The sequence below is a fragment of the Erpetoichthys calabaricus genome, chromosome 7 (genome assembly GCF_900747795.2).
Source record: "Erpetoichthys calabaricus chromosome 7, fErpCal1.3, whole genome shotgun sequence".
NCBI classification, from domain to species: Eukaryota; Metazoa; Chordata; class Cladistia; order Polypteriformes; family Polypteridae; genus Erpetoichthys; species Erpetoichthys calabaricus.
Genome location: NC_041400.2, coordinates 169,283,928 through 169,305,537, shown reverse-complemented (window position 1 = coordinate 169,305,537; position 21,610 = coordinate 169,283,928). Strand labels below are relative to the sequence as shown.

At 38.2% G+C, this 21,610-nt stretch overlaps 1 protein-coding gene across 1 annotated transcript in view; it reads right to left on the bottom strand.

The window, feature by feature from the left end:
* Window positions 1-15,786: 15,786 nt before the first annotated feature.
* The window catches only part of crhbp (corticotropin releasing hormone binding protein), a 48,071-nt gene continuing 42,247 nt past the window's right edge, over window positions 15,787-21,610 (bottom strand). Inside the window, exons 6-7 of the mRNA XM_028806017.2 lie at window positions 20,843-20,954; window positions 15,787-16,438 (exon numbers count right to left, since the gene is read on the bottom strand). Of these exons, the coding sequence (XP_028661850.1) occupies window positions 16,281-16,438; window positions 20,843-20,954 (270 nt within the window). The 3' untranslated portion in view covers window positions 15,787-16,280. The remainder of the gene's footprint in view (window positions 16,439-20,842; window positions 20,955-21,610) is intronic.

Sequence of the window (21,610 nt, the reverse complement as noted above, 5' to 3'; positions counted from 1 at the left end):
AAAGTGAATTTTATGACAGAGTTGGGGAAAGTACATAAAAGAAATGTTTCTCTGCTAAAGTCTCTCTTTCAACCCCCCGCAGGAAAGCCAGGCTGCCTAACTGCCAAGCTTTACCTTAACATATGGTTTTGGGGGATGGCAGGTGTTAAGATGTTCTATCACCCCATTGGTCAGAAGTATGGCTCTTTGGAACTGGCTTGTATCAGAAGTCTTTAATTACCATGACATCCTATTGGCTGTAGGGGTTGGACAGAAAACCCATCTGATGAAGGAGCATCTCAGACACCATGAACTGAAAAGGACAACACAATGAAAAGCACAGCTCGGTTGCCATACTGAGACAGGCAATATGGCCTGTTCTGAAGAAAGCTGACCAAAAATGATACCTTAACTAGAGACATTTTAAATAACTAACAAGTCTGTGTGCCACCTGAAACTACACATCACCATTTATCAGGTTGTATGGTTGCCAATATTCAAATGTACTTTGCATATTGTTATTATTTATGAATATTACCAATAATACATTATTTAAATTGTAACTTAACTCCTGCTTGTCTTTTACTACACCTAACTGCCTGAGGTTATAGATGCAGAAGGGAAGGTGGAGAGAAGTTATATGGTACAATACCTTATAAACAGTGGTAAGTCTGGGAGATTTGAGGCATTCTGACAAAGGCTACATATTAATAATACAAAAGGGGAAAGTAGAGCAATACTGTATAATACTCTACCAAGATAAAACAAGTATATACCTACACAAATGGAAGGGCAGTCCATTTCCAAAAGAGGAAACTTGACTTTTTACATAAGCACAAGATATTTTAATACACAATAACAACCTCCTCAAGAGCGCTTTGAGTAGTGAGAAAAGCGCTATATGAATGTAAAGAATTATTATTATTATTAAATACAAACCAGAATTACTAAACAGTAAAAATTTCTGATTTGGCTAAAGATATAAAAACAGTCAGAGTGAGGCATTATAATGGAGTATTTCATATTTTAAACAAATTTTGCACGCAAAGACAATGTTTCAAGAATAAAATATGTTTTTGAAATGTTCACTTGATTTAACAAATGAAAGACATGCTGTGTCAGTTCTAAAGAACATAACAAAGGTTCAGATGAGTGATGGCTCAGTCAAGCTTATTCTAATCTGATGTGTTGTGTGTGTTGAAAGATGCATTAATGTCACGAAGCATGACTTCATTCAGGATGAATCATAACCAGTTTTCTCATTTTCTGGAACCACTTTTCCTAGGGAGAATCACGGTGGCAGCAGGCATAGCAGGTCAGTCCAGACTTCAGTGTCCCCAGCTACAAATGTCATCTCTCTGTGGGAAATTCCCAAACGAGATGAGAGATAGAATCCCTCCAGTGTGAACTCTCTGGGTCTCTGCCCATTGGAGAAGCTCTAGGGGGAACTACATGGGAGGCATTCTTACAATATTCTACAATATCACCCTATCATGGAGTGTCACCCCAGTTTCTGAGAAAAAAAAAACCTTGTTTCTGCCACTTGTCCTTGAGATCTCATTCTTTTGGCCATTACTCACAAATCATGACCATACGTTAGGACAGGGATGTAGACTCACCGATGTTCTATAAACTCTGAGTTATTGTGATGTGCTGGAGTTTTGCCATCACCCCACACTGAATGGCTCACAGTTTGGACACTGTCACAATACAATACAAGTAAAACAATATATATTTTTAAATTCAGTTTAGGCAGCACAGCAATGCATTGGTTAGCACTAAAGCTTTATCAATCCAACTTAAGACTGCTGTTTAAATGAAGTCTGCATGCTCTACCTGTGTCTGTGTTTTTTTTTTATTTTTCATTTTTGTTTTCTGGGGGCTCAGTTTTAGACCAAAAACATTCATTTTAGGTTGATCAGTCATTGTAAATTGCCCCTGTGGCAGTGAATGCGTGTGTGACAGCTGGGATTGACCGCCACCCTTCCTCAAATTGTATTCCTGTCTTGGGTCCAGTGCTGCAGGGTAAACATTAGTTTCCAGTTATCTAAAATTCAATAGAAAATGGACAAATGGATAATGATAATGTTTCAATGTGTGAGGCATGCATGAGTGAGTTCTCTTGTGGTCCAGGAAGCTGCACAGAGCAGGTGTTTGCATTGTGCCCAGCGGTCATGCCACCTATGCTTTAAAACAGGTAATCCACCTGAAGCTGAGCATGTTGGCCTAGATAATACTTGGATGAGAGACCAACCAATAAACCTAGGGCAGCTGCTTTGGTGGGGGTGGGTTGTTGGGGGGTGGCCTACTCTACACTCTGTGTGTGGAAAATGGAGGTTCTGACTCGCTGTGATTATTAAAGAACCCTGGGATATTCAAAAATAGTAGGGTGTACTCCGATGTCCTGGCTAAACTGCCAATCACACCGCATTCATTCTGCCCCCCTAATCATCCCCTGTCCCTAGCTGGCTATCTCTCTTACCCCTTCACCACCTAATAGTTAATGTATGATGAGAGTACTGGTGCAATACTGGCTGCCATTGCATCATCCAGGTGAATGCTACACATTGGTGGTGGTAGAAGTGGCTCCTTTCTGGCTATTGTGGATTAGGGCGACCCAGACACAGGCAGGCAGACACAACTACGTCCATCACCACACGTTTATTTACATACGCTACTATATACAGTCAATAAGTGCACCAATACCAGTTCCCCACAGTCCCAACAGTCCAGGCTTCCTTCAGCCACCTCTTCTCTTCTCAGCACACTATTTACACTGGGCCTCTCTTCGCCCACCTCCTTCTCCGACCTCGTCCACCTCCTCACCCAACTCCAGCCTTGATTGTCGGGAGGCGGACCCTTTTATAGGCAGCCGAATGCTGACCACACCCAGCTACCTGTGACACTATGTAAAGTGTTTTGAGAAGCTAGAAAACTGCTATATATCCATCCATCCATCCATCCATCCATCCATCCATCCATCCATTTTCCACTGCTTTTCCGAAGTCAGGTCACGGTGGCAACAGTCTTAGCAGTGAGGCCCACATGTCTTTTCCCCAGCCACACTTGCCAACTCATACTGTGGGATCCCAGGGTGTTTCCAGGTCATCTGGGAGAGATAATCCACCCACCCAGCCTTGGGTCTTCCCCAGGGTCTCTTTCCAGCTGGTCGCGCCCATAAAACCTCCACAGGGAGATGTCCAGATAACATCCATATCAAATGCCCAAACCGCCTCAATTGGTTCCCCTCAATGTGGAGGGTCAGTGGCTCTGCTCCGAGCCTCTCCCAGAGGTGCTATATAAATGTAATTAATTATTATTATGACTGTAATGCTATAATCTGATTTAAGTGAGCCTGAAAATGAATATGTGGATGGATATGTGGATGACTTACATTTTCATAATTCAATTTCTTGAAAATATGGAAATAGTAGCAGTGCATCATGATGCGTGTAGTTAATAGTAATAATAATGTCACAAAAACGACACAAAGTCATCAAGAAGGTTTGGGGCATCCACCCGTATATTGCGCCTTGGCTGCAAAACGGTTCAATGGATAAGACATGTTTACAGATACGAGTCCAAAACAGAACTGATTTAGGTAGTCAAAAATGGCAGCTTTATATGCTGAGAACGGCAGTGACATCATCAGTGGTGCCGGAGCCAGAAGTGATGTCATCAGTGGTGCCGGAACCAGAAGTGACGATATTAGTGGCGCCTGTTCCCTGCAGGATTTCCCGTGGATGGTCTGCAAGGGATTGAGAGAGACAGTTAGTGCACCTCTCGCCCCCCTGATCTGCCGTAGAATTACTATCATTCAGGCCCAATCACACATGTGTGACAATAATTATATTTTTATGTTGAACTTTTTTAGTTTTGCATTTTTGTCAGTTACTGTTGAATCCACTAATCAGCAAAAGCTCAAAGTGATTGACCCTAGCATCTTTCTGCAGATGTAAGTAGTGTCCATCCACAATCTTCTGCATTTCACTAGCTGATGGCTGGACACTTTGACTCTCAATAACCCTGAATTTCAATAAATAAAAATGGATGGATGGATGATAATGAGTATCTCTTAAGTATCTATTCAGTTTTGAAAGAGCGATTAGCAAAATACCTCTTTGAAACCTTCCTCATCAACTATTACATTAAACCTGTTCCCATTGTGTTGGTCTTTATTCAATTCTCAGTCATGAAAGATTTTAAATTATTCAGAGCAGACAGTGGAGCTTTATGATGATCACTTGTAACTGTCATAGGACATTTGATTTTGCAATAATAAAGTCAAGCAGACAGCTAACCAAGCTCTTCATAAAACAAGAAGAAGCAGTTAATTGTTATCTTGATCAAGCAAATGGACATTAGCATAAAATATATGACTTTGTTGCTTTTTAGTACAATTTTTGTGCATAAATTCTGACACTTACTACGTGTGATCACAATTCAAAAGTGGCTAGTGCTTTTCCGTTCTTCAGTAATAACATTCTAACCTTTAATTATAAACTTTGAGCAAAGTCTTATGCTTGTTCTTCTAAAGTTCTTAATTTTTTGCCCAGGTCATAGTGACAAGGCTGTCCATCCACAGTAATGCACTCTGACATCTCCATTGCTAGTGAAAAATAGATAGATAGATAGATAGATAGATAGATAGATAGATAGATAGATAGATAGATAGATAGATAGATAGATAGATACTTTATTAATCCCCAAGGGGAAATTCACAAATGACAATATGAGAACACTGTTGACCATGTGACTCTTAGGTGTGAAACATAGAAGTTTGTTTTTTGTTCTGTTGCAGAGTCTCCTCCTTATTTGCCTAAATTCTGAATTCTGTTCAGTTTGCTTATATTAATTTTGCTCCCAAGAAATCCAGAAGAGAGAGATACTGTATGTGTTTTTTGAAAACGTGTTTTTTATTAAATAGAAATAGTCAGATGTTGTAATTGTATTGAAGGCACACATCGTGTTCACATGGGCAGCAAAATGATTGATCAGATTTTGTATGTAATCTGTGAGAATGGATGAAAATATGGTACGAAGGAATCGGAAAGTGTTGAGACCCCTTCAATTTCTGGACACTTTTTTTGTGCTGTAGATTTAATTTTAAATGGATGAATTCAGTCTACTGTACACACAATAACCCATAATGACCAAGTGAATGTTTTCAGAAAGATTTGCATATTTATTAACTGAAATCTCTCATTCATTTAAGTATTTAGACATTTAATTCAGTGCTTTGTGAAAGCCCCTTTGGTAACAATTGAAGCTTAATATCTTCTTGGGGAAGTCTCTACAAGCTTTGCACATTTAGATTTTGGCAGTTTATCCCATTCTTGTTGGCAGATAATCTTAAACTCCATTGGATTGGTTGGAAAGTGTCTGTAAACTGCCATCTTCAGGTCTCACCACTGATTTTCTATAGAGTTTAAGGCTGAGGTTTGGCTGGGTCACTCAAAGACCATCAGACCTGAAGCCTCTCCAGCATTGTTTTGGCTGAATACTTTGGGTCAATTTCAAGCTGAAAGGTGAACCATCGCTCCAGTGTGAGGTTATGTGCACTCTGGAGCAGATTTTTTTCAAAGACCACTCTGTATGTGGCTGCATTCATCCTTCCCTCTATTCTGACCAGTCTCCCTGTCCCTGCTGCTGTGAGTCTGCCCCATAGCATAATGCTGCAACAACTATGCTTCACTGTAGGGGTGGTATTGGGCAGGTGATGAGCAGTGCCTGATCTTCACCGGACATAGTGCTTCGAGATCTGCCAAAGGAGATCAATTTTTACCTCATCAGACCAGAGAATCTTTTCACTCATTCTTTCAGAGTTCTTTAAATGCTGTTTGTCAAACTATTTTACCATAAACGACTGATTGATGGAATGCTGATGAAATGGTTGCTCTTTCAACATGTTCTATCATCTCAGCAGAGGACATTTGAAGCTCTATTAGAGTGATCATTGGGTTTTTGCCCACCTCTCTGATCAAGGCTCTTCTTCCCAGGTTACTTGGCTGGGCTTGAAAGAGTCCTAGGTGGTTCCAAACTTCTTCCATTTCAGAATGATTGAGGTCAGTTTGCTATTGGGAAACACTAAAAAAACACTAAATGGACATTAATAGTTAAAGCAGGCAACCTTGGTAAAATATATTACATATCATTTGCATGTAACCATTTATCTGTTATGAATTGGATTCTATTTTTTACCTTTTCTGGACCAATTTTAGAGATCTGACAATCAGATTGGGTTTTTTTTTGAGGTCATAGCTTGCAATTTTGATTTATATTTTTGATTTTCTTGTTTAATTTGAGTTTTATTTTTTATATTGATGTAGTTTGGCCACCATTTTGTTTTCGTGATGGTCACTGTCCATGGTTAAGGCGAATGTTGACATCGTTAGGTCATGTGTCTTCTGAGATAGTGACCTTTAAATAACAGCACGATGGGTTAAATGGTTGGCCAAGAAATCATTTACTTATCTGAGTTGCCAGTAACAGACCTATTTTTCAAAATACTCTCTACAAACTCTTTTTGATTTAATGTTCCTTTTTGATTTTGTCTTTCCCTTATGCTATTGCTTTGTGCTCTCCCCTATCCTAACCTGTCGTTTATGGGGAAGGAGCAAAAGCTTAAGATTTGTCAAAAATTTCGATCTCTGGTTTTCGATTTTAGGGGTCCCTGATACCAAAAACATCGATATCTCAATGATGACTGGACGGAAAAATACCAAACTTGAATCTTAAACCTGTTATGAGGTGATGATGTGTTGATTAGTTTTTGAGCCAAATTGTGAAAGAGAAAGAGGCACTCCAGAGGAACCCTCAAATACCATAATTGTCCAATTAATTATGAATTCTTCTAATCGATTGCTATCGTAATTACCTGTTTTATGATCAGAAAGATCAGCATCAGAGTGGTAAATAATTGCTAAAATGTTATAGAATAGTTTGGGTAACTTGGTTCTTAGGGCTCAAAGTGCACTGACGTTCATATCCGAATTTTGTTTGATTACAGTCACACAGTTGAGTAAGGGACATCTTGAGCAGAGAGGAGTCACTGTCACTGACCACCTCTCCCTTTTCATTTGTAGTTCTGAGACTCACTTACAGGAGGACCTGTGACCCAGTTCTGCTTCCATCAAGAAATGCTGCCACTTGCAAGCAGCCAAAATATAAATCCCAACTCCACATAAAGTCGACGTTCAGTGTAGCAGCAATTGTTAAAGATGCCATAGTGGTCTAGAAAAACTAGTGAATTCTAAAACTATTTAAGCATCCTCTTGTGCAGTTTATTTTTCATCTTACTTCATTTGCAATTAAACTGCGTTACTGGCTGATACCCCTAGGACCAAAGATGGTAAACCTTAAGAGTCCTAAGATTACCATTGCCTCCACATCTCTCACCACTCATCCTGAGAAAGAGAGACGGATAACCTGGGTGTCTGTCCAGGCCTGGCTTTAGACACACTGTGTCACTATATATTGTACAGTAGATTAGGCTGCCTGTGCTAACTGAGTTACTAACAGCTAGCAAACTGTGTCTGTGAAATGTTTGGAATGCATGCTATCAGAATTAATGTAATTATTTTATCTGGAAGGAAATATCATAAAAAAGCCATTTCTGAATCTAGCTCATTTTTCCTTTCCTCATGTTAATTTACAATGTAATTGTGCTCCAAAATGTAAGTATGAGCTTGTTTGACCAACAATAAATAAATAAATAAAATCTTCACACAAATTGCATGTACAGAAGTGGACAAATGTGTTAGTCCCCTTAAAGCTCACTGAAAAGTGCTGTATGCCTCCTGAAAAGTGACAAAATGAAAAGCAATTGTTCCATATAGACCTGCATGCCTTTGATTTGTCATTGTGAAAAGCGATCAAGTATTGTTTATTCTACAAAGATATTCTAAAATGACCTGGACACATTTGTTGATACCCCTAGGAAAGATCATAAATAATTGGATTTGAGTGATTTTTCAAACTGTCTGTTTTCTTTATTTAGCATCACATACAGTATGTCTCCATCATGTAATCAGTCATTCAGCCTTTTTAAATGGAGAAGAGTCGTCACTCTGCTGTTTGGTTATCATTGTGTGTTTAACACTGAACATGAACAAGAGAAAGCAAAGGAGAGAGTTGTATGAGAAGATCAGAAAGGAAACATGCTTGTTAATGGCAAATGCGAGAAGACCATCCCCATGCAGCTTGATGTTCCTGAGAAAACAGTTGCAGCTATTATAAGTTTAAGGTCCCTGAGATTGTAGCCAACCTCCCTGGACATGGCCACAACAGGAAAGCAGACCCTAGAATAGACATAAGGACAGTGAGAATGGTAGACAAAAAGCCAAAGACAACTTTCAAAGAGCTACAAGCTGAATGGCAAGGTCAAGGTCCATCGGTGTCTGATCGCACCATCCGGTCGCTTTCTGAGTGACAGTGGGCACAATGGAAGAACACCACTGTTGAAAGAAAAACATAAAAAAGCTAGACTGGAATTTGCTAAAATGGATATTGACAAACCACAATACTTCTGGGAGAATGGTTTTTGGACAGATGGGACAAAAGTGGAGTTTTTTGGCAAGTCACATCAGTTCTATTTTCACATTCAAAAAAAGAAAGCTTTCAAACAAAAGAACACTATAACTAGCGGGGAACATGGAGGAGGCTCATTTATGTTTTGGAAAACTCAAGACTACCAAGACATTCTGGAATGTAACGTACTGCCCAGTGTCAGAAAGCTCTGTCTCAGTCGCAGGTCCTCCAACAGAATAAGGAGCCAAAACACACAACCAAAAGCAGCCAGGAATGACTAAGAACAAAACATCAAACTATTCTGAAGTGGCCTTCTGTGAGCCCTGATTTGAATCTAATTGAACATCCATGGGAAGAACTGAAAGAGGCAGTCTGGAGTAGCCCCCCTTCAAACCTGACACCTCTGGAGCAGTTTGCTCAGGACGAGTGGACAGCTGCAGAAGACTTACGGAGAGCTCCAGGAATCACTAGTTTGCAGTGATGGCCTCTCAAGGTTGTGCAACAAAATATTAGGATAAATCATGATTGGTCTCGTCTGTTTATAGGAGATGGTCGTCTGAAGCAGAGCTACGCTAGCAGCGGCTTTATTTTCCCACGTATTTCATACTATTTAGAGGTATCCTGTATTTAGCCCGACCAAGGAACTTCCACTACAATGTACAAGCATGAGTAACAAGAAAAAAAGTCAGAAAGAACCAGAAAAGAAACTTAAAGCTGCATCAAAGTCTGGACAGACTTCCGGCCTGAGTGCAAGGTATGGCCGCACGGAGACTGACCTGGAACAGGCAGACGAATGCGCAGATTTCCTGGGATCCCGCTCCATTGTATCATATCCAGTCGAGAGTGAAATGGGGAGCGAAGGTGCAAGTGATACAGGTCGCGATGGATCGCCGATTTCTGAGGATTATTTGAGACTAGAAAAGGCCCTGCAGGATGTGCTCTCATCTACTCATCGCGAGCCTGCAGCATCTGCTGTAACAGGAGCTGCATTTCCACTCGCGGAGCACGAAATCCGAAGCGAACTGTCCGAACTGAAAGAGATGATCGCTACACTGGCCACTGCCATGGTTACGGCCATAAATGAGCTTAAGGAAGATAACAAGAATGATCTTAAGAAGGCGACCATTGAGCTCAAGAACGAGCTTAAGAAGGATAACAAAGATAAGGAAACGCGTCTATTTAAATGTTTTGACGTGAACTTTAAAGGCATGTTGGAGAAATTAGTGGAACACATCGAAGAAACTAATTCCAAACTGAAAATGCTTGCTGACCAGATTAATGATGTTTCAGATCAGCTGGAAGACGTTAAGCAGGGACTCACGGCTCGAGCTGAAACAGCGGAACAACTGGCGTCTAACGCCGATGAAAAAGCCACAGCTGTGAATTCTGAATGCAAAAAACTTGGAGACAGACTTGCAGTCCTGGAGGATGGGTGCAGAAGAAATATTATAAGAATTGAGGGTATACCTGAGAAACGAGAAAGCTCAAGCTCAAGCCCAGTGAAATTTGCAGTAGAATTACTGTCTAAAATAATTGGAGATGACTTTAAACTCGACATTGAGATAGCCACGGCTTATCACACAAACAGACCAATAACCTTTAAACCTAGGTCTTTTATTGTCTGCTTCGAGCGACTACGATGTAAGCTTGATGTGATGGCACTCTCAGACACAAGCAAGAGATTATATTCGAAAATAATCTTATTCGTATTTTCCCCAACTTCTCACCATCAACAGCTGCAAAACGCAGAGCCTACATTGACATTAAAAAGTTGCTACGGAAAGCCGATATCAAATACAGCCTCTTGTATCCCGCCAAACTGAAAGTGGAAGTTCAAGATCAATATTATATTTTCCTAAGCAAAGAAGAAGCTGAAAAGGAACTAAAGAAGCTGTTTCCGACACTTTTTTGAAAGTTAATGAGGAGCCGTATTCTATCAAGGCATGGGAAGGACCTATGATCTGCTCTCTGGATCCATGTTTAAAGAGACTGGTATTATAATTATACATCCTTTTCTTTATCTGGACTTTATATGTTTATGTTTTAATTAGAGTTATAGAGTTATAGACGTGAGTGTGAAAATGTGGAAGTAATTAAAGTAGGATTCGTTTTTTTTCTTTCTTTTTTTTTTTTTTTTTTTTTATTCTACCATACCTTAAAGTAGACTGTTTAACATCATACCCTTGGTTTATTGCTTTTTCTACTATTTATACTATTACCATTATACTATTACAGTAGGAATTGCCAGGTTTATCCTAGACTAGTTTTTAAAATCATTCCCAGGGTTGATTCTTCTTTTTTTTTTTTTTTTTTTTTTAATCTTAATATCTTAACTTAAAAGCGCTGAAGATTATTTCAAGCTTAAATACTGTTAATGATAATATTTTCGGCAGATAGTATTAAGAATTTAGCTGCAAAAGATATCTCTGTTTTAATTCTCTAACGCCGCTGCAGGGTGGGGTTTGTTTTGTTTTGGACGTGCTCTGTCTCTTCGTATGTCAGAGGACTGGGACATCGCGAAGTGGGATCTAGCCTCATGTGGGGAGGCAAAATGGGGGGGTGGGAGGATAAAGGGGGGAGAGAAGAAGAACAGGTTATATCTCATCTATTCTTGTAATCCTTATAATTTTAAATATCAATGCAACAATAGGCTAAAATGCAATAACTCATGGGGAATCTTGAAACTAAGATTAAAACTGCCATACTACCAATTAAAACTATAAAATGACATTAAAAACTCAGAATCAATGTCTCCATGATGGGACAGTTAACTTTGTGAGCTGGAATGTTAAAGGCCTGAATCACGAATTAAAGAGAAAGAAAGTATGCTCTCACCTAACAGGCTTAAATGCTAAAATAGTATTTTTACAGGATACCCACTTACTAACCAAGGATCAGTTCAGACTACACAAAGACTGGACTGGCCAAATGTTCCATTCTAGCTTTATAAAGAAAACTAGAGGGTTGGGAATTCTCATACATAGAACAGTTCCATTTGTAGCATCAGATGTAGTATCGGACCCTGAAGGGAGATATGTGATGGTCATGGGCAACTTATATAACAGTAAAATGATTTTGATAAATGTTTATGCACCCAATGTTGATGATAAGGAATCATGCAAAATCTATTTGCATCCATTCCCAATGTGAACACTCATAAAATTATAATGGCTGGGGACTTTAATTGTGTTTTAAATCCACTCTTAGATAGGACTCCTGTGACAGGGGGGACGACATCTAATACTGCAAAGATAATTACACAGTTTTTAAATGATCACAACTTATCAGACCCTGGAGGTTTCTTAACCCAAACTCAAGAACATATTCGTTCTACTCACCAGTGCATTATAGCTACTCAAGAACTGATTATTTTTTTTATAGATAATAATTTCCTGCCTACAGTTAAATCATGCAAATACGACACAATTGTTATCTCTGACCATGCCCCTCTAGTCTTGGAGCTAAAATCATTAAGCCCCTCACACTCACCTCGCAGATGGAGTCTTAACCTTCTTTTATTGGCAGACGAGAACTGCACAGAATTTATATCCAAACAAATCAGCTTCTTCCTAGAGACAAACACGTCCACAGAGGTTTCTGCAGGAACACTCTGGGAAACTCTAAAGGCCTTCTTAAGAGGACAGATTATTTCATATCTTTCCCACAGAAATAAATTAGAAACCAAGAAAGTGTCAGAGCTAAGAAGTGAAATTACTAGATAGATGAAGAACAAGCCAGGCGTCCAAATGAAGTTCTCACAGGAAAAGGCAGGCCCTGCATACAGAACTTAACATCTTAACAACTAAAGAAACTGAACAACTTATTTATAAGTCTAGACAGCATTACTATGAACACGGAGAAAAAGCTAATAAGCTTTTAGCTCAACAAATTCACAAACAAGAAGTTCACAATGCAATACCAGTAATCACGAACAAGAATGGAGAAGAAATCATTGACCATAATAAAATAATGCACACATTTAGAGATTATTTATAAGTCTTTATATTCTACTGAGCCAAAGAAGACAACACACAATCTAATGCATTTCTGGATACATCACAGATACCACAAATAGATGCTTTAAGTGCTGAGGAACTGGATAAACCTCTAACGCTAACAGAATTACTAGTCGCTAGAAAGTCACTACAAAGCGGGAAATCATCAGGCCCTGATGGTTACCCCGTAGAATTTTATAAGAAATTCTCCACTCAGCTAGCTCCCCTCTTATTGGCAACATTTACAGAAGCTAGAGACAACCAAATACTACCTCAAACATTTCGACAAGCATTAATCACCGTCTTTCCTAAACAAAATAAGGACTTGTTACAATGTGCTTCATACAGACCAATTTCACTCCTGAATAATGAATGTTAAGATACTCTCAAAAATCTTAGCTAGAAGGATGGAGAAAGTGCTGCCCTCGGTAATATTACAAGATCAAACTGGATTTATTAAAGGCGACACCTATCTTCAAATCTCCGACGCTTGTTTAATGTTAAATATTCACCAGCAAAATCAAACACCCAGAGATATTATTATCATTAGACTCAGAAAAAAGCATTTGATATGATTGAATGGAATTACCTTTTCACTGCATTGGAGAAATTTGGGTTTGGCCCGAATATTTGTGCATGGATCAAACTACTGTATACCAATCCAGAAGCTTCAGTTTGTATTAATAACATTTGCTCAGGACTACTTTAAACTAGAACGTGGTACCAGACAAGGATGTCCCTTGTCGCCACTGTTGTTTGCAATCGCTATTGAACACTGGCGGTTCACTGCCGAAATTCTTATCAGATAAAGGGGATTGTCAGAGAAGGACTGGAACAGAAAAATTTCTCTATATGCAGATGATATGGTCTTATATATATCAGACCCAGAAAACACTGTCCCTGCTGTATTAACAGCACTAACAGAATTTCAAAAGATATCTGGTCTTAGACTTAATCTGAATAAAAGTATACTCTTTCCAGTGAATTCACAAGCATATAATATTAGATTAGACACCCTACCTTTTACCATAGCAGATCAGTTTAAATACCTAGGGGTAAATATCACAAGTAAAACATAAAGCTCTTTATCAACAAAATTTTGCATCTGTATGGAAAAAATTAAGCAAGACTTGTATAGATGGTCAACCCTTCATCTCACTCTAGCCGGAAGAATTAAAATTGTTAAGATGAATATCCTTCCTAAACTTCTCTTTTTATTTCAAAACATTCCAATATATATCAATAAATCGTTTTTTAAACAGTTAGATTCAACAATAACCTCATTCATTTGGAACTCAAAACACCCATGTATTCGAAGAGTGACCCTACAAAGACCTCAGGCAGAAGGTGGCATGGCTTTACCTAATTTTCAGTTTTATTACTGGGCAGCAAACATACAAGCCATAAAAACCTGGACACAAATAAATGAACATACACAGGCTTGGCCCGCAATAGAAGTAAAATCCTGTAGTACTTCTTTATATTCCCTGCTCTGCTCTCCAATAAATGAAAGTTATCGCAATATATTAATAACCCAATTGTGCTTTACTCACTCAGAATATGGAATCAAATTAGAAAGCATTTCAAGATGGAAAATCTTTTATTAGTGGCACCTCTGCAAGAGAACCACCTCTTTCAACCTTTGCAAGTATATCCAGTTTTTAATACCTGGAAAAGTTTTGGGATTAAAATGCTCAGAGATCTTTATATAGACAACATATTTACATCTTTTGAACAATTACGTTCAAAATTCAACCTCCCAGCTACACATTTCTTTCACTATCTTCAAATTAGAAATTTTGTTAAACAGAAATTGCCTGATTTCCCCCACCTTGCACCCTCCACAATGCTGGAAAAAATACTGCTCAGTTTCGAGGAAATAAACACTATTTCCGCAATATATAAAATCTTATTAGAGTCCCTACCTTTCAAGATCCAAGAGGACATTGGGAAGAAGATCTCTTAATCAATATATCAGAAAAGGAGTGGAAGGTAGCAAAGCAGAGAATTATTCAACTAAAAATTATATATCGAGCTCATCTGTCTCGCTTAAAACTGCCCCCCCCCCCCCCCCCCCCCCCCCCCCCCCCCCCCCCCCCCCCCCCCCCCCCCCCCCCCCCCCCCCCCCCCCACTTCTCCAAAATGTTTCCAGGGCAAGATCCAACATGCAAACGCTGCAACCAAGCTCCTGCCTCACTGGGTCACATGTTCTGGGCCTGCACCAAACTAACAACATTTTGGACAAAAATTTTTAAGTGCCTCTCAGACAGCCTTAGTATCACAATCCCTCCTAACCCACTAACAGCTGTGTTTGGTATCCTTCCAGATGGACTTGAATTGGAGAAGGACAAGCAAACGGTGATTGCATTCACTACACTCTTGGCACGCAGACTTATTTTGTTAAATTGGAAGAATCCTAATTCTCCTCTTATAAGTCAGTGGGAAACCGATGTTTTATATTATTTGAAATTGGAAAAAATCAAATTCTCAGTTAGAGGATCTGTACAAAATTTTTTCAAAACCTGGCAGGATTTAATCAATATTATTTTAGAATAAGAGAAATAACTATCACCGCATTTAACTCCCTTCTCCATCTCTTATTTACATATATATTTACTTCTCCCTTTCTTTTGTTTAATGTTGCCTTTTTAAAAAGCCTTAAGCAATTTTCCTTTAGCTAAGCTCTCCTTCTCAGGGGTGGGGTTTGATTTGTCTTCAATTTTTGTGGGTTATAAATTGATCTGTTTGTATGGAATGATTACAATGAAAATTAATAAGATAAAAATAAAAAAAAAAAAAAAAATATTAGGATAAGGATCCAATTATTTTTGTCCGTGCCAATTTCATTTGTGATATTATTTGAATTTTCTGTTGAACCAAAACCTAAAGTAAACAACAATGGGCGCCCAATTTCTTTTGTCAGTTTCAAGAGGCAATGGAGGGCTACCAACAAATGTGTCCCACGTCTGTGTGTTTTCTCCTGTGGTGTACTGTACAGTAATTAGTATGCTTTTTTCTTCGTTATTGTCTGATATCACATACAATATTTATCACAACACATGACCAAAATCATTTCATTATTGTGGGATAATAAATTTTACCAATACATTGACTGTGCAGAATGAAGTAAATGGTAAGAATGTCTTTGTCATGTTTACAGGTGAACAGTCTGTATGATTAAAAACTTTCAAATATGACAAAGAAATATTAAGAAAAGGCTTAATCATGCAAATAAATTTTATTAAAAACATGTTTAATAAAAATCAATAGCCTGAGGCAAACAATCTGCTAACTGTTTTATTGTCCAGTTTGTGGTGTTTATTCTGACTTTGCAATATAAATATGTTCAAGAGTTAATTTTACAAAGTTTCTCGTAATGCTGAATCCCTAAAATCTGGCACTTTTACAGTAATGCTAAGGAACTGAATACACATAGTAACATAAAACAGTAACACATTGCAAATATTTCTTTATAGAAATTAAACTAAAAGAGAACATAATGCCAGAATACTGGTATCAACATAAATAATAAATATGTTATTGAGCTTTTGCTCAGAGATAATAGCAAAACAAAAAATAATAATTTACAAGTTTAATACATATACCAGTTATTGTAATGATCTGAAAAGGAATGAATTCTTTCCCATAAGTGACCTATCAGATTGCTGTAAATTGCATAATAACGACAGATCTGACCATCACAGCGGTTTGGCAAAAGAAAAATGGCAGCGAGCTCATCCAGCAGCAGGTCTTTATGTTTGTTTTTTTTTTTATTTTTTATTCAGCAGAATAACAAAAATCTTCAACACTGTTCCCTTTTTGCTTTTCAAGGTCACGGCGGTCAAGCAGTCGATACTCAAATGACACACGGTTGACAAATTTTCCGCTGGACACCATCCGTACCACAGTATTGTCACATCCGATTTTTACTTCGGCTGGATCCCAAATACAATGCAACAAAAGAAAAAAGAGAATTGCATCAAAGTACAGCACAGAGAAGTACATCATACAGTAAAATAACTTGACTTTCCCAAACCCTCTTAATTTCATTTAGAGTCACAGTTTATCAAAGGCTACACCGACAGCATTGAGGGGCTGGCAAGAAGCAACACTGAGTGGGCTCTTTTTACCTCTAATGTTAAGCAATTATTTTTTGTTTTTTGAATACAAACTAATTAGATGGCTAAAAAGCTTCTGGCTGGCACTTCGCAAGGAGCTCTAAACGAGTTCAGTAATAAAGGAATAAATGAACAATGCAAAGCAATTCTTGAAAACAGAAACAGAGTTCATAGGGACCTGGAAGATTGTACTGGTGGACAAGGAGAGGCAGAGTCTAGAGCTGGGCTGGGACCTCTATTTAAGTGAAAGGTTTCAACATATATGGCCTCAATCCAAATATAATAATAATAATAATACATTTTATTTATATAGCGCCTTTCCCATGTATATATATATATATATATATATATATATATAACATAATGTGTCCAGCATCGCTTATTCATTTTAAAAGGAATTTATTAAGAACATTTGAAGAGTTTTGACAAAAAAATTGTTATAGTACAACTAAGGTGGATGTCCTGACTCAAGATTACTTTTTGTTCAAAGGGGCATTTATGAGTTTCACTGGAAGGCAATGACTTCTGAAAAGAATCCAGTGGGGTTTATAGATATTACTGTGGCTTCTTGCTCTTGCTTTGCTATTTAAGTGGTTGCTTGCTAATGAGCACAAAAACACAAACCACAATAAGGTAGATGCTCTTCTTCAACACACATTGTTAGTTACACTTGTGTCTTCACTTGGTTAGGTGTCAAAATAAAATAATCAGATTCTACAGGTAATGATAAATTAATTAAACTACATTTCCACTATATTGAAATTCTGATTGAATGCATCCACATTACTGCCTTGAGTCTTGTTAATGTTTATTAACTCAGCAACAGACATGATTTATTTTGTTGCTCATTTACATTTACTTATTTGGCTTATGCCAAGGCAACATACAACATTTATTATACAATTGGTAACATTTCTTTTGGTTTTCCAATTGGAGCAAAGGTAGGTCATGTGACCTGCTTACGGTCATATGGTGTTAGTAGAGGGATTTGAGCCCACAGCCTCAGGGTTTCAAGACTAAAGCCCTAACCACTACACCACACTACCTACTAGAGCCCCAATGATGAATCTATCTGGTTCTAGAATGCTGGTGACTTCAGGGGAACATCAAAATGAACAAACTTCTATCAGCATGTTCTGTCTGTGGACACAACAAGCTGCACCTGCTATATTCAAATGTTAATGTCCTGAAATGTAAACTTGTGGCACAACTGGACAGATCCGACCATCTCACTGTCGCATTCAAGCCTGTTATTAATGGCAGCAGCTCTCTTTATTTAGGCCAGAAATTCTTGGGTGTGTTTGTTTTTATAATATTAATAATTATCTTGAACTAAGCATTTCACTACAATTTGTACTATGTGTATAATTGTGTATAATAAATAAAATTTGACCAATTGAAATTAAAATGAAAGAAATAAAGAACCTCCTGCAGTGTCTGAATGCTGCCACACATTAGTGCTTGGGATTCATCTGGACAGCTCTAACAAAATAAGGCAACTGTCCACAGTGCCAGGGCAATATGTGATCCCTAATGACCTCTTCTCTCTTCCTTGCAGACCAGAGGACGAGTCCCTGAAGGTATAGCCCTGGATATACTGCCTCTTTTGGCCTGGGAGCAATTTAAAAAGCCAATGCACTGGAAGTTGGTACCCATTCAGTCTACACTCACTTAGTGAATGACACTCCGCAATACAGAAGATCTTTTTCTAAACAGAAAATGTCCACTTCTTTAAACGTTTCAATTTTCACTTTCAGTCATTTGCATTAATTGGGGTACCCAACTGGTCCCTCAACTCTTTATCATTCTGTGTTTTCCTTATTTGGCAGAATTACACTGCATTACAAGAGCAGAAAAAGAACAGCTAAATAAATATGTAATTAGAAGCAGTGACAGTTAATTATGTCCAAACTGTATCAAATTAACTAAAAGCAGACATAGGGAAGATGACAATAAATACTAAAGGCAATCAGTTACTACATGTGTGTGATGAATAGCAAACAATGACTTAAATAACCAAGGTATTGTATCATATAATAAAATAATGCCAGGAAAATGTAGTTATTCTATGTAAACTATCAAAAATGAAAAAATTCCATTCAGAATTTTTGGATTGAAAAGTCTTGATAAAAATTTGAAAATAATACCATGTTTTTGAAATGTCTGTCCAGTTAAGTAGAGGATTAAGCTGGACAGATTCCAGCATCTACAGCAGCGACCTTCAAGGATCAGGACTGAACAGCACTAGTCTAGCTACTCTGAAGCTATAATTGGAGCAGGGAAGTGTGGGTAGAGCTGGAAGGGCATCGAGGTGTTGTTGAGGTGAACGAGTAAAGTATTAAAGTAAGTCAAAGTCTCTTCGTTTAGTAAAAAAGAGCTATTTCCTGGTATGTTATCTCTTTGTTTGTCTGGATCTGGTTTAGGTGAGGGTCTAAAGACATTTTACACTAACTATATAGTTCTTACAGAAATAAACAGAAATAAAGAATCAGTGACCAGAAGATGGGTGATGAATTAAACCACCATGCTTCATCATCATCATTATCATCGACAGTTTAAAATACATTTTTTGGGTTAAGCTAGATGGGTTGATTGCCCCCCCCCCCCCCCAAATGTTTTCCTCCACTCTACGCATTCTTGGGCATTCTTTGGGGTACAATACATACTTTTCATATCATTTGAGACCACCTTCAACCACATCTTCTTCCTTCTTCAATCTTGGTGTACCTCTTCACCTAATCATCCTTTGTCTTCACCTCCACATGCCCAAACCACCTTAGTCTGGTACTCCACATTCCAACACTGATTGCCTCCACACCAAGGTTTTCTCTTAACTCAGAATTCATCCTCCTCTCACTCAATGACATTCCACACTTCCACCAGATTCACCCATATCTTACACCCACAGAGCATACTACTTCTCAAATGATTTCATAAACTTTTCCATCCAATGCCAGAGAGGCACCTTCACAAGTCAGAATGGGGGAACACTGTTGGAATTATCTCACACACCTGTAACCTTTGCTGTAACTACAGTATTTGCACCTCCTTCTGCATTTTAGATATAACATAAGTAGCTAAAGTTCCTTATTTTCTCCAAAACAACTCTGTTGCCAATATCCAAAAATAAACTTACTATATCAGCATTCTGCAACCATCCACACACTTTCTATAAAGACCACACGTGCAACCTGCAGATTACCCTTCACACCAAAACACTTTTATTCTGGCTAACTGTGCATTGGATTGAGGTTCTTCCAACACCTCTACTGCATATGTCGCATGTCCTTCCACACTCCTCCTCCAACCCTCCTACCCCTTTCGTCTCCATCAATCACCTTGGCCTTCTTTGGATTTGCCTTGAGGGCTTTCACCTCCAGACTAGCTAACCATTTCAGTATCTTTTTACTTCAATAACTCTTCACTTTTTGCAATAAATATGAGATCATCTGCATGCAAGAATTCCTATAATAGCCCTTAACATATCTCACTGGTCACTAACACAATCTCTTTCACAAACAGCGATGGATTCAAATGGATCCCAGATTCATCCTAACTTCACGTCAAATTGTTTCCTATCCCCATCTATCTTATCCAGACCACCATTAGTGTTACCACAGACACTAACCAATCTTTCACAACATTCTACAATCAACAGGTCTACCCCTATAACCATGGGTTAGAATAAGGTCACTGTGCCTCTTGTGTGTTGTAAAACTCGACTAAGGGTGATTTGAGTCAATAAGGGCATCTGTCCTTAAATATTTCTGGTCCAATTACACCCACCCCATCTCTCCTTGCCTCAAATAGAATATTGACCTAGGGTAGCGGTATAGTTCCTCTACAGTGCTATACTTTGAATGCAAACTACTGGACTGTCCTGTAGCTTCTCAGTTTTTAGTCCTGTCTGCTTCTGATTGGGTATTAGAAAGTCTGGGGTTCAGCATCCTTGTAAATTAGCAAGGCAGATTCACCACTGTGTGTGTGGCATGGATAAAATATTTGTATGGGAAATAAACTTATAAAACCAATGACTCCAACTTCTTTGATTTTTGGTTTTGGAAGTACTATTAAAAAAAATGAAAAAATTTGTGATCATGCTGTTATAATACTTTTTTTATTCATATTACCATTACAAAATTAAAGAAACAGGACAAAGATTTTGAAATGGAATGCTAACTTGGGATCCTAATTTTTATTTCAAGGATCTCATATACTCACCAGGACCACTGAATGAGTAGCAGAGGTCAGCGACGGGAAACATCTTGGATGGATCGACGCCATTTCCTCCCAGAAGCTCCACAAAATCTCCTGCTCCTCCACAGCGGGGTTTCTAAAAAATATTGTAATGTCATAAAAGAAGGAAGTGGTTTCTAATGTAGGCATAATAATTTAAGCTTCATACTATTCGATAATTTATCTTTCATATTATTTTACATCTGGGCTATGTAAAGGATGTGGTTGAACCTGTACAGTAAAACAAGTCTGATCTTTTTTATTTACTTGTACAGAGCCGGAAACCCACCAACCTCAAAAATTTCCAAAGCACTTCAAAAGGAATAGCAAACTGTCATGGCCCAAACTTATCCTGCACAATTATCCAAGTGAACTGTATTGTGACCAAGCAACATATAATCATATTTTTACTTAACGAAACAATTTTATATAACGTATAACAATAGGATAACAAGGAGTTTACTTTCTTGTTATACCTTATAAACTTCGGCCTGATGATCATAAAAATCACCTTTTAGTTTTCCTATCATGTACCATTTTATCTATCTATCTATCTATCTATCTATCTATCTATCTATCTATCTATCTATCTATCTATCTATCTATCTATCTATCTATCTATCTATCTATTTTTCTTCACTCGCCTATTTCTATGACTTCCTCATTTATTATAAATATGCATTGTGATAGACAGCCGGCAACTCAACCTGGCCGGGACGCCCACTGAGTGGAAGGATGGGGGAAGGCAACCTC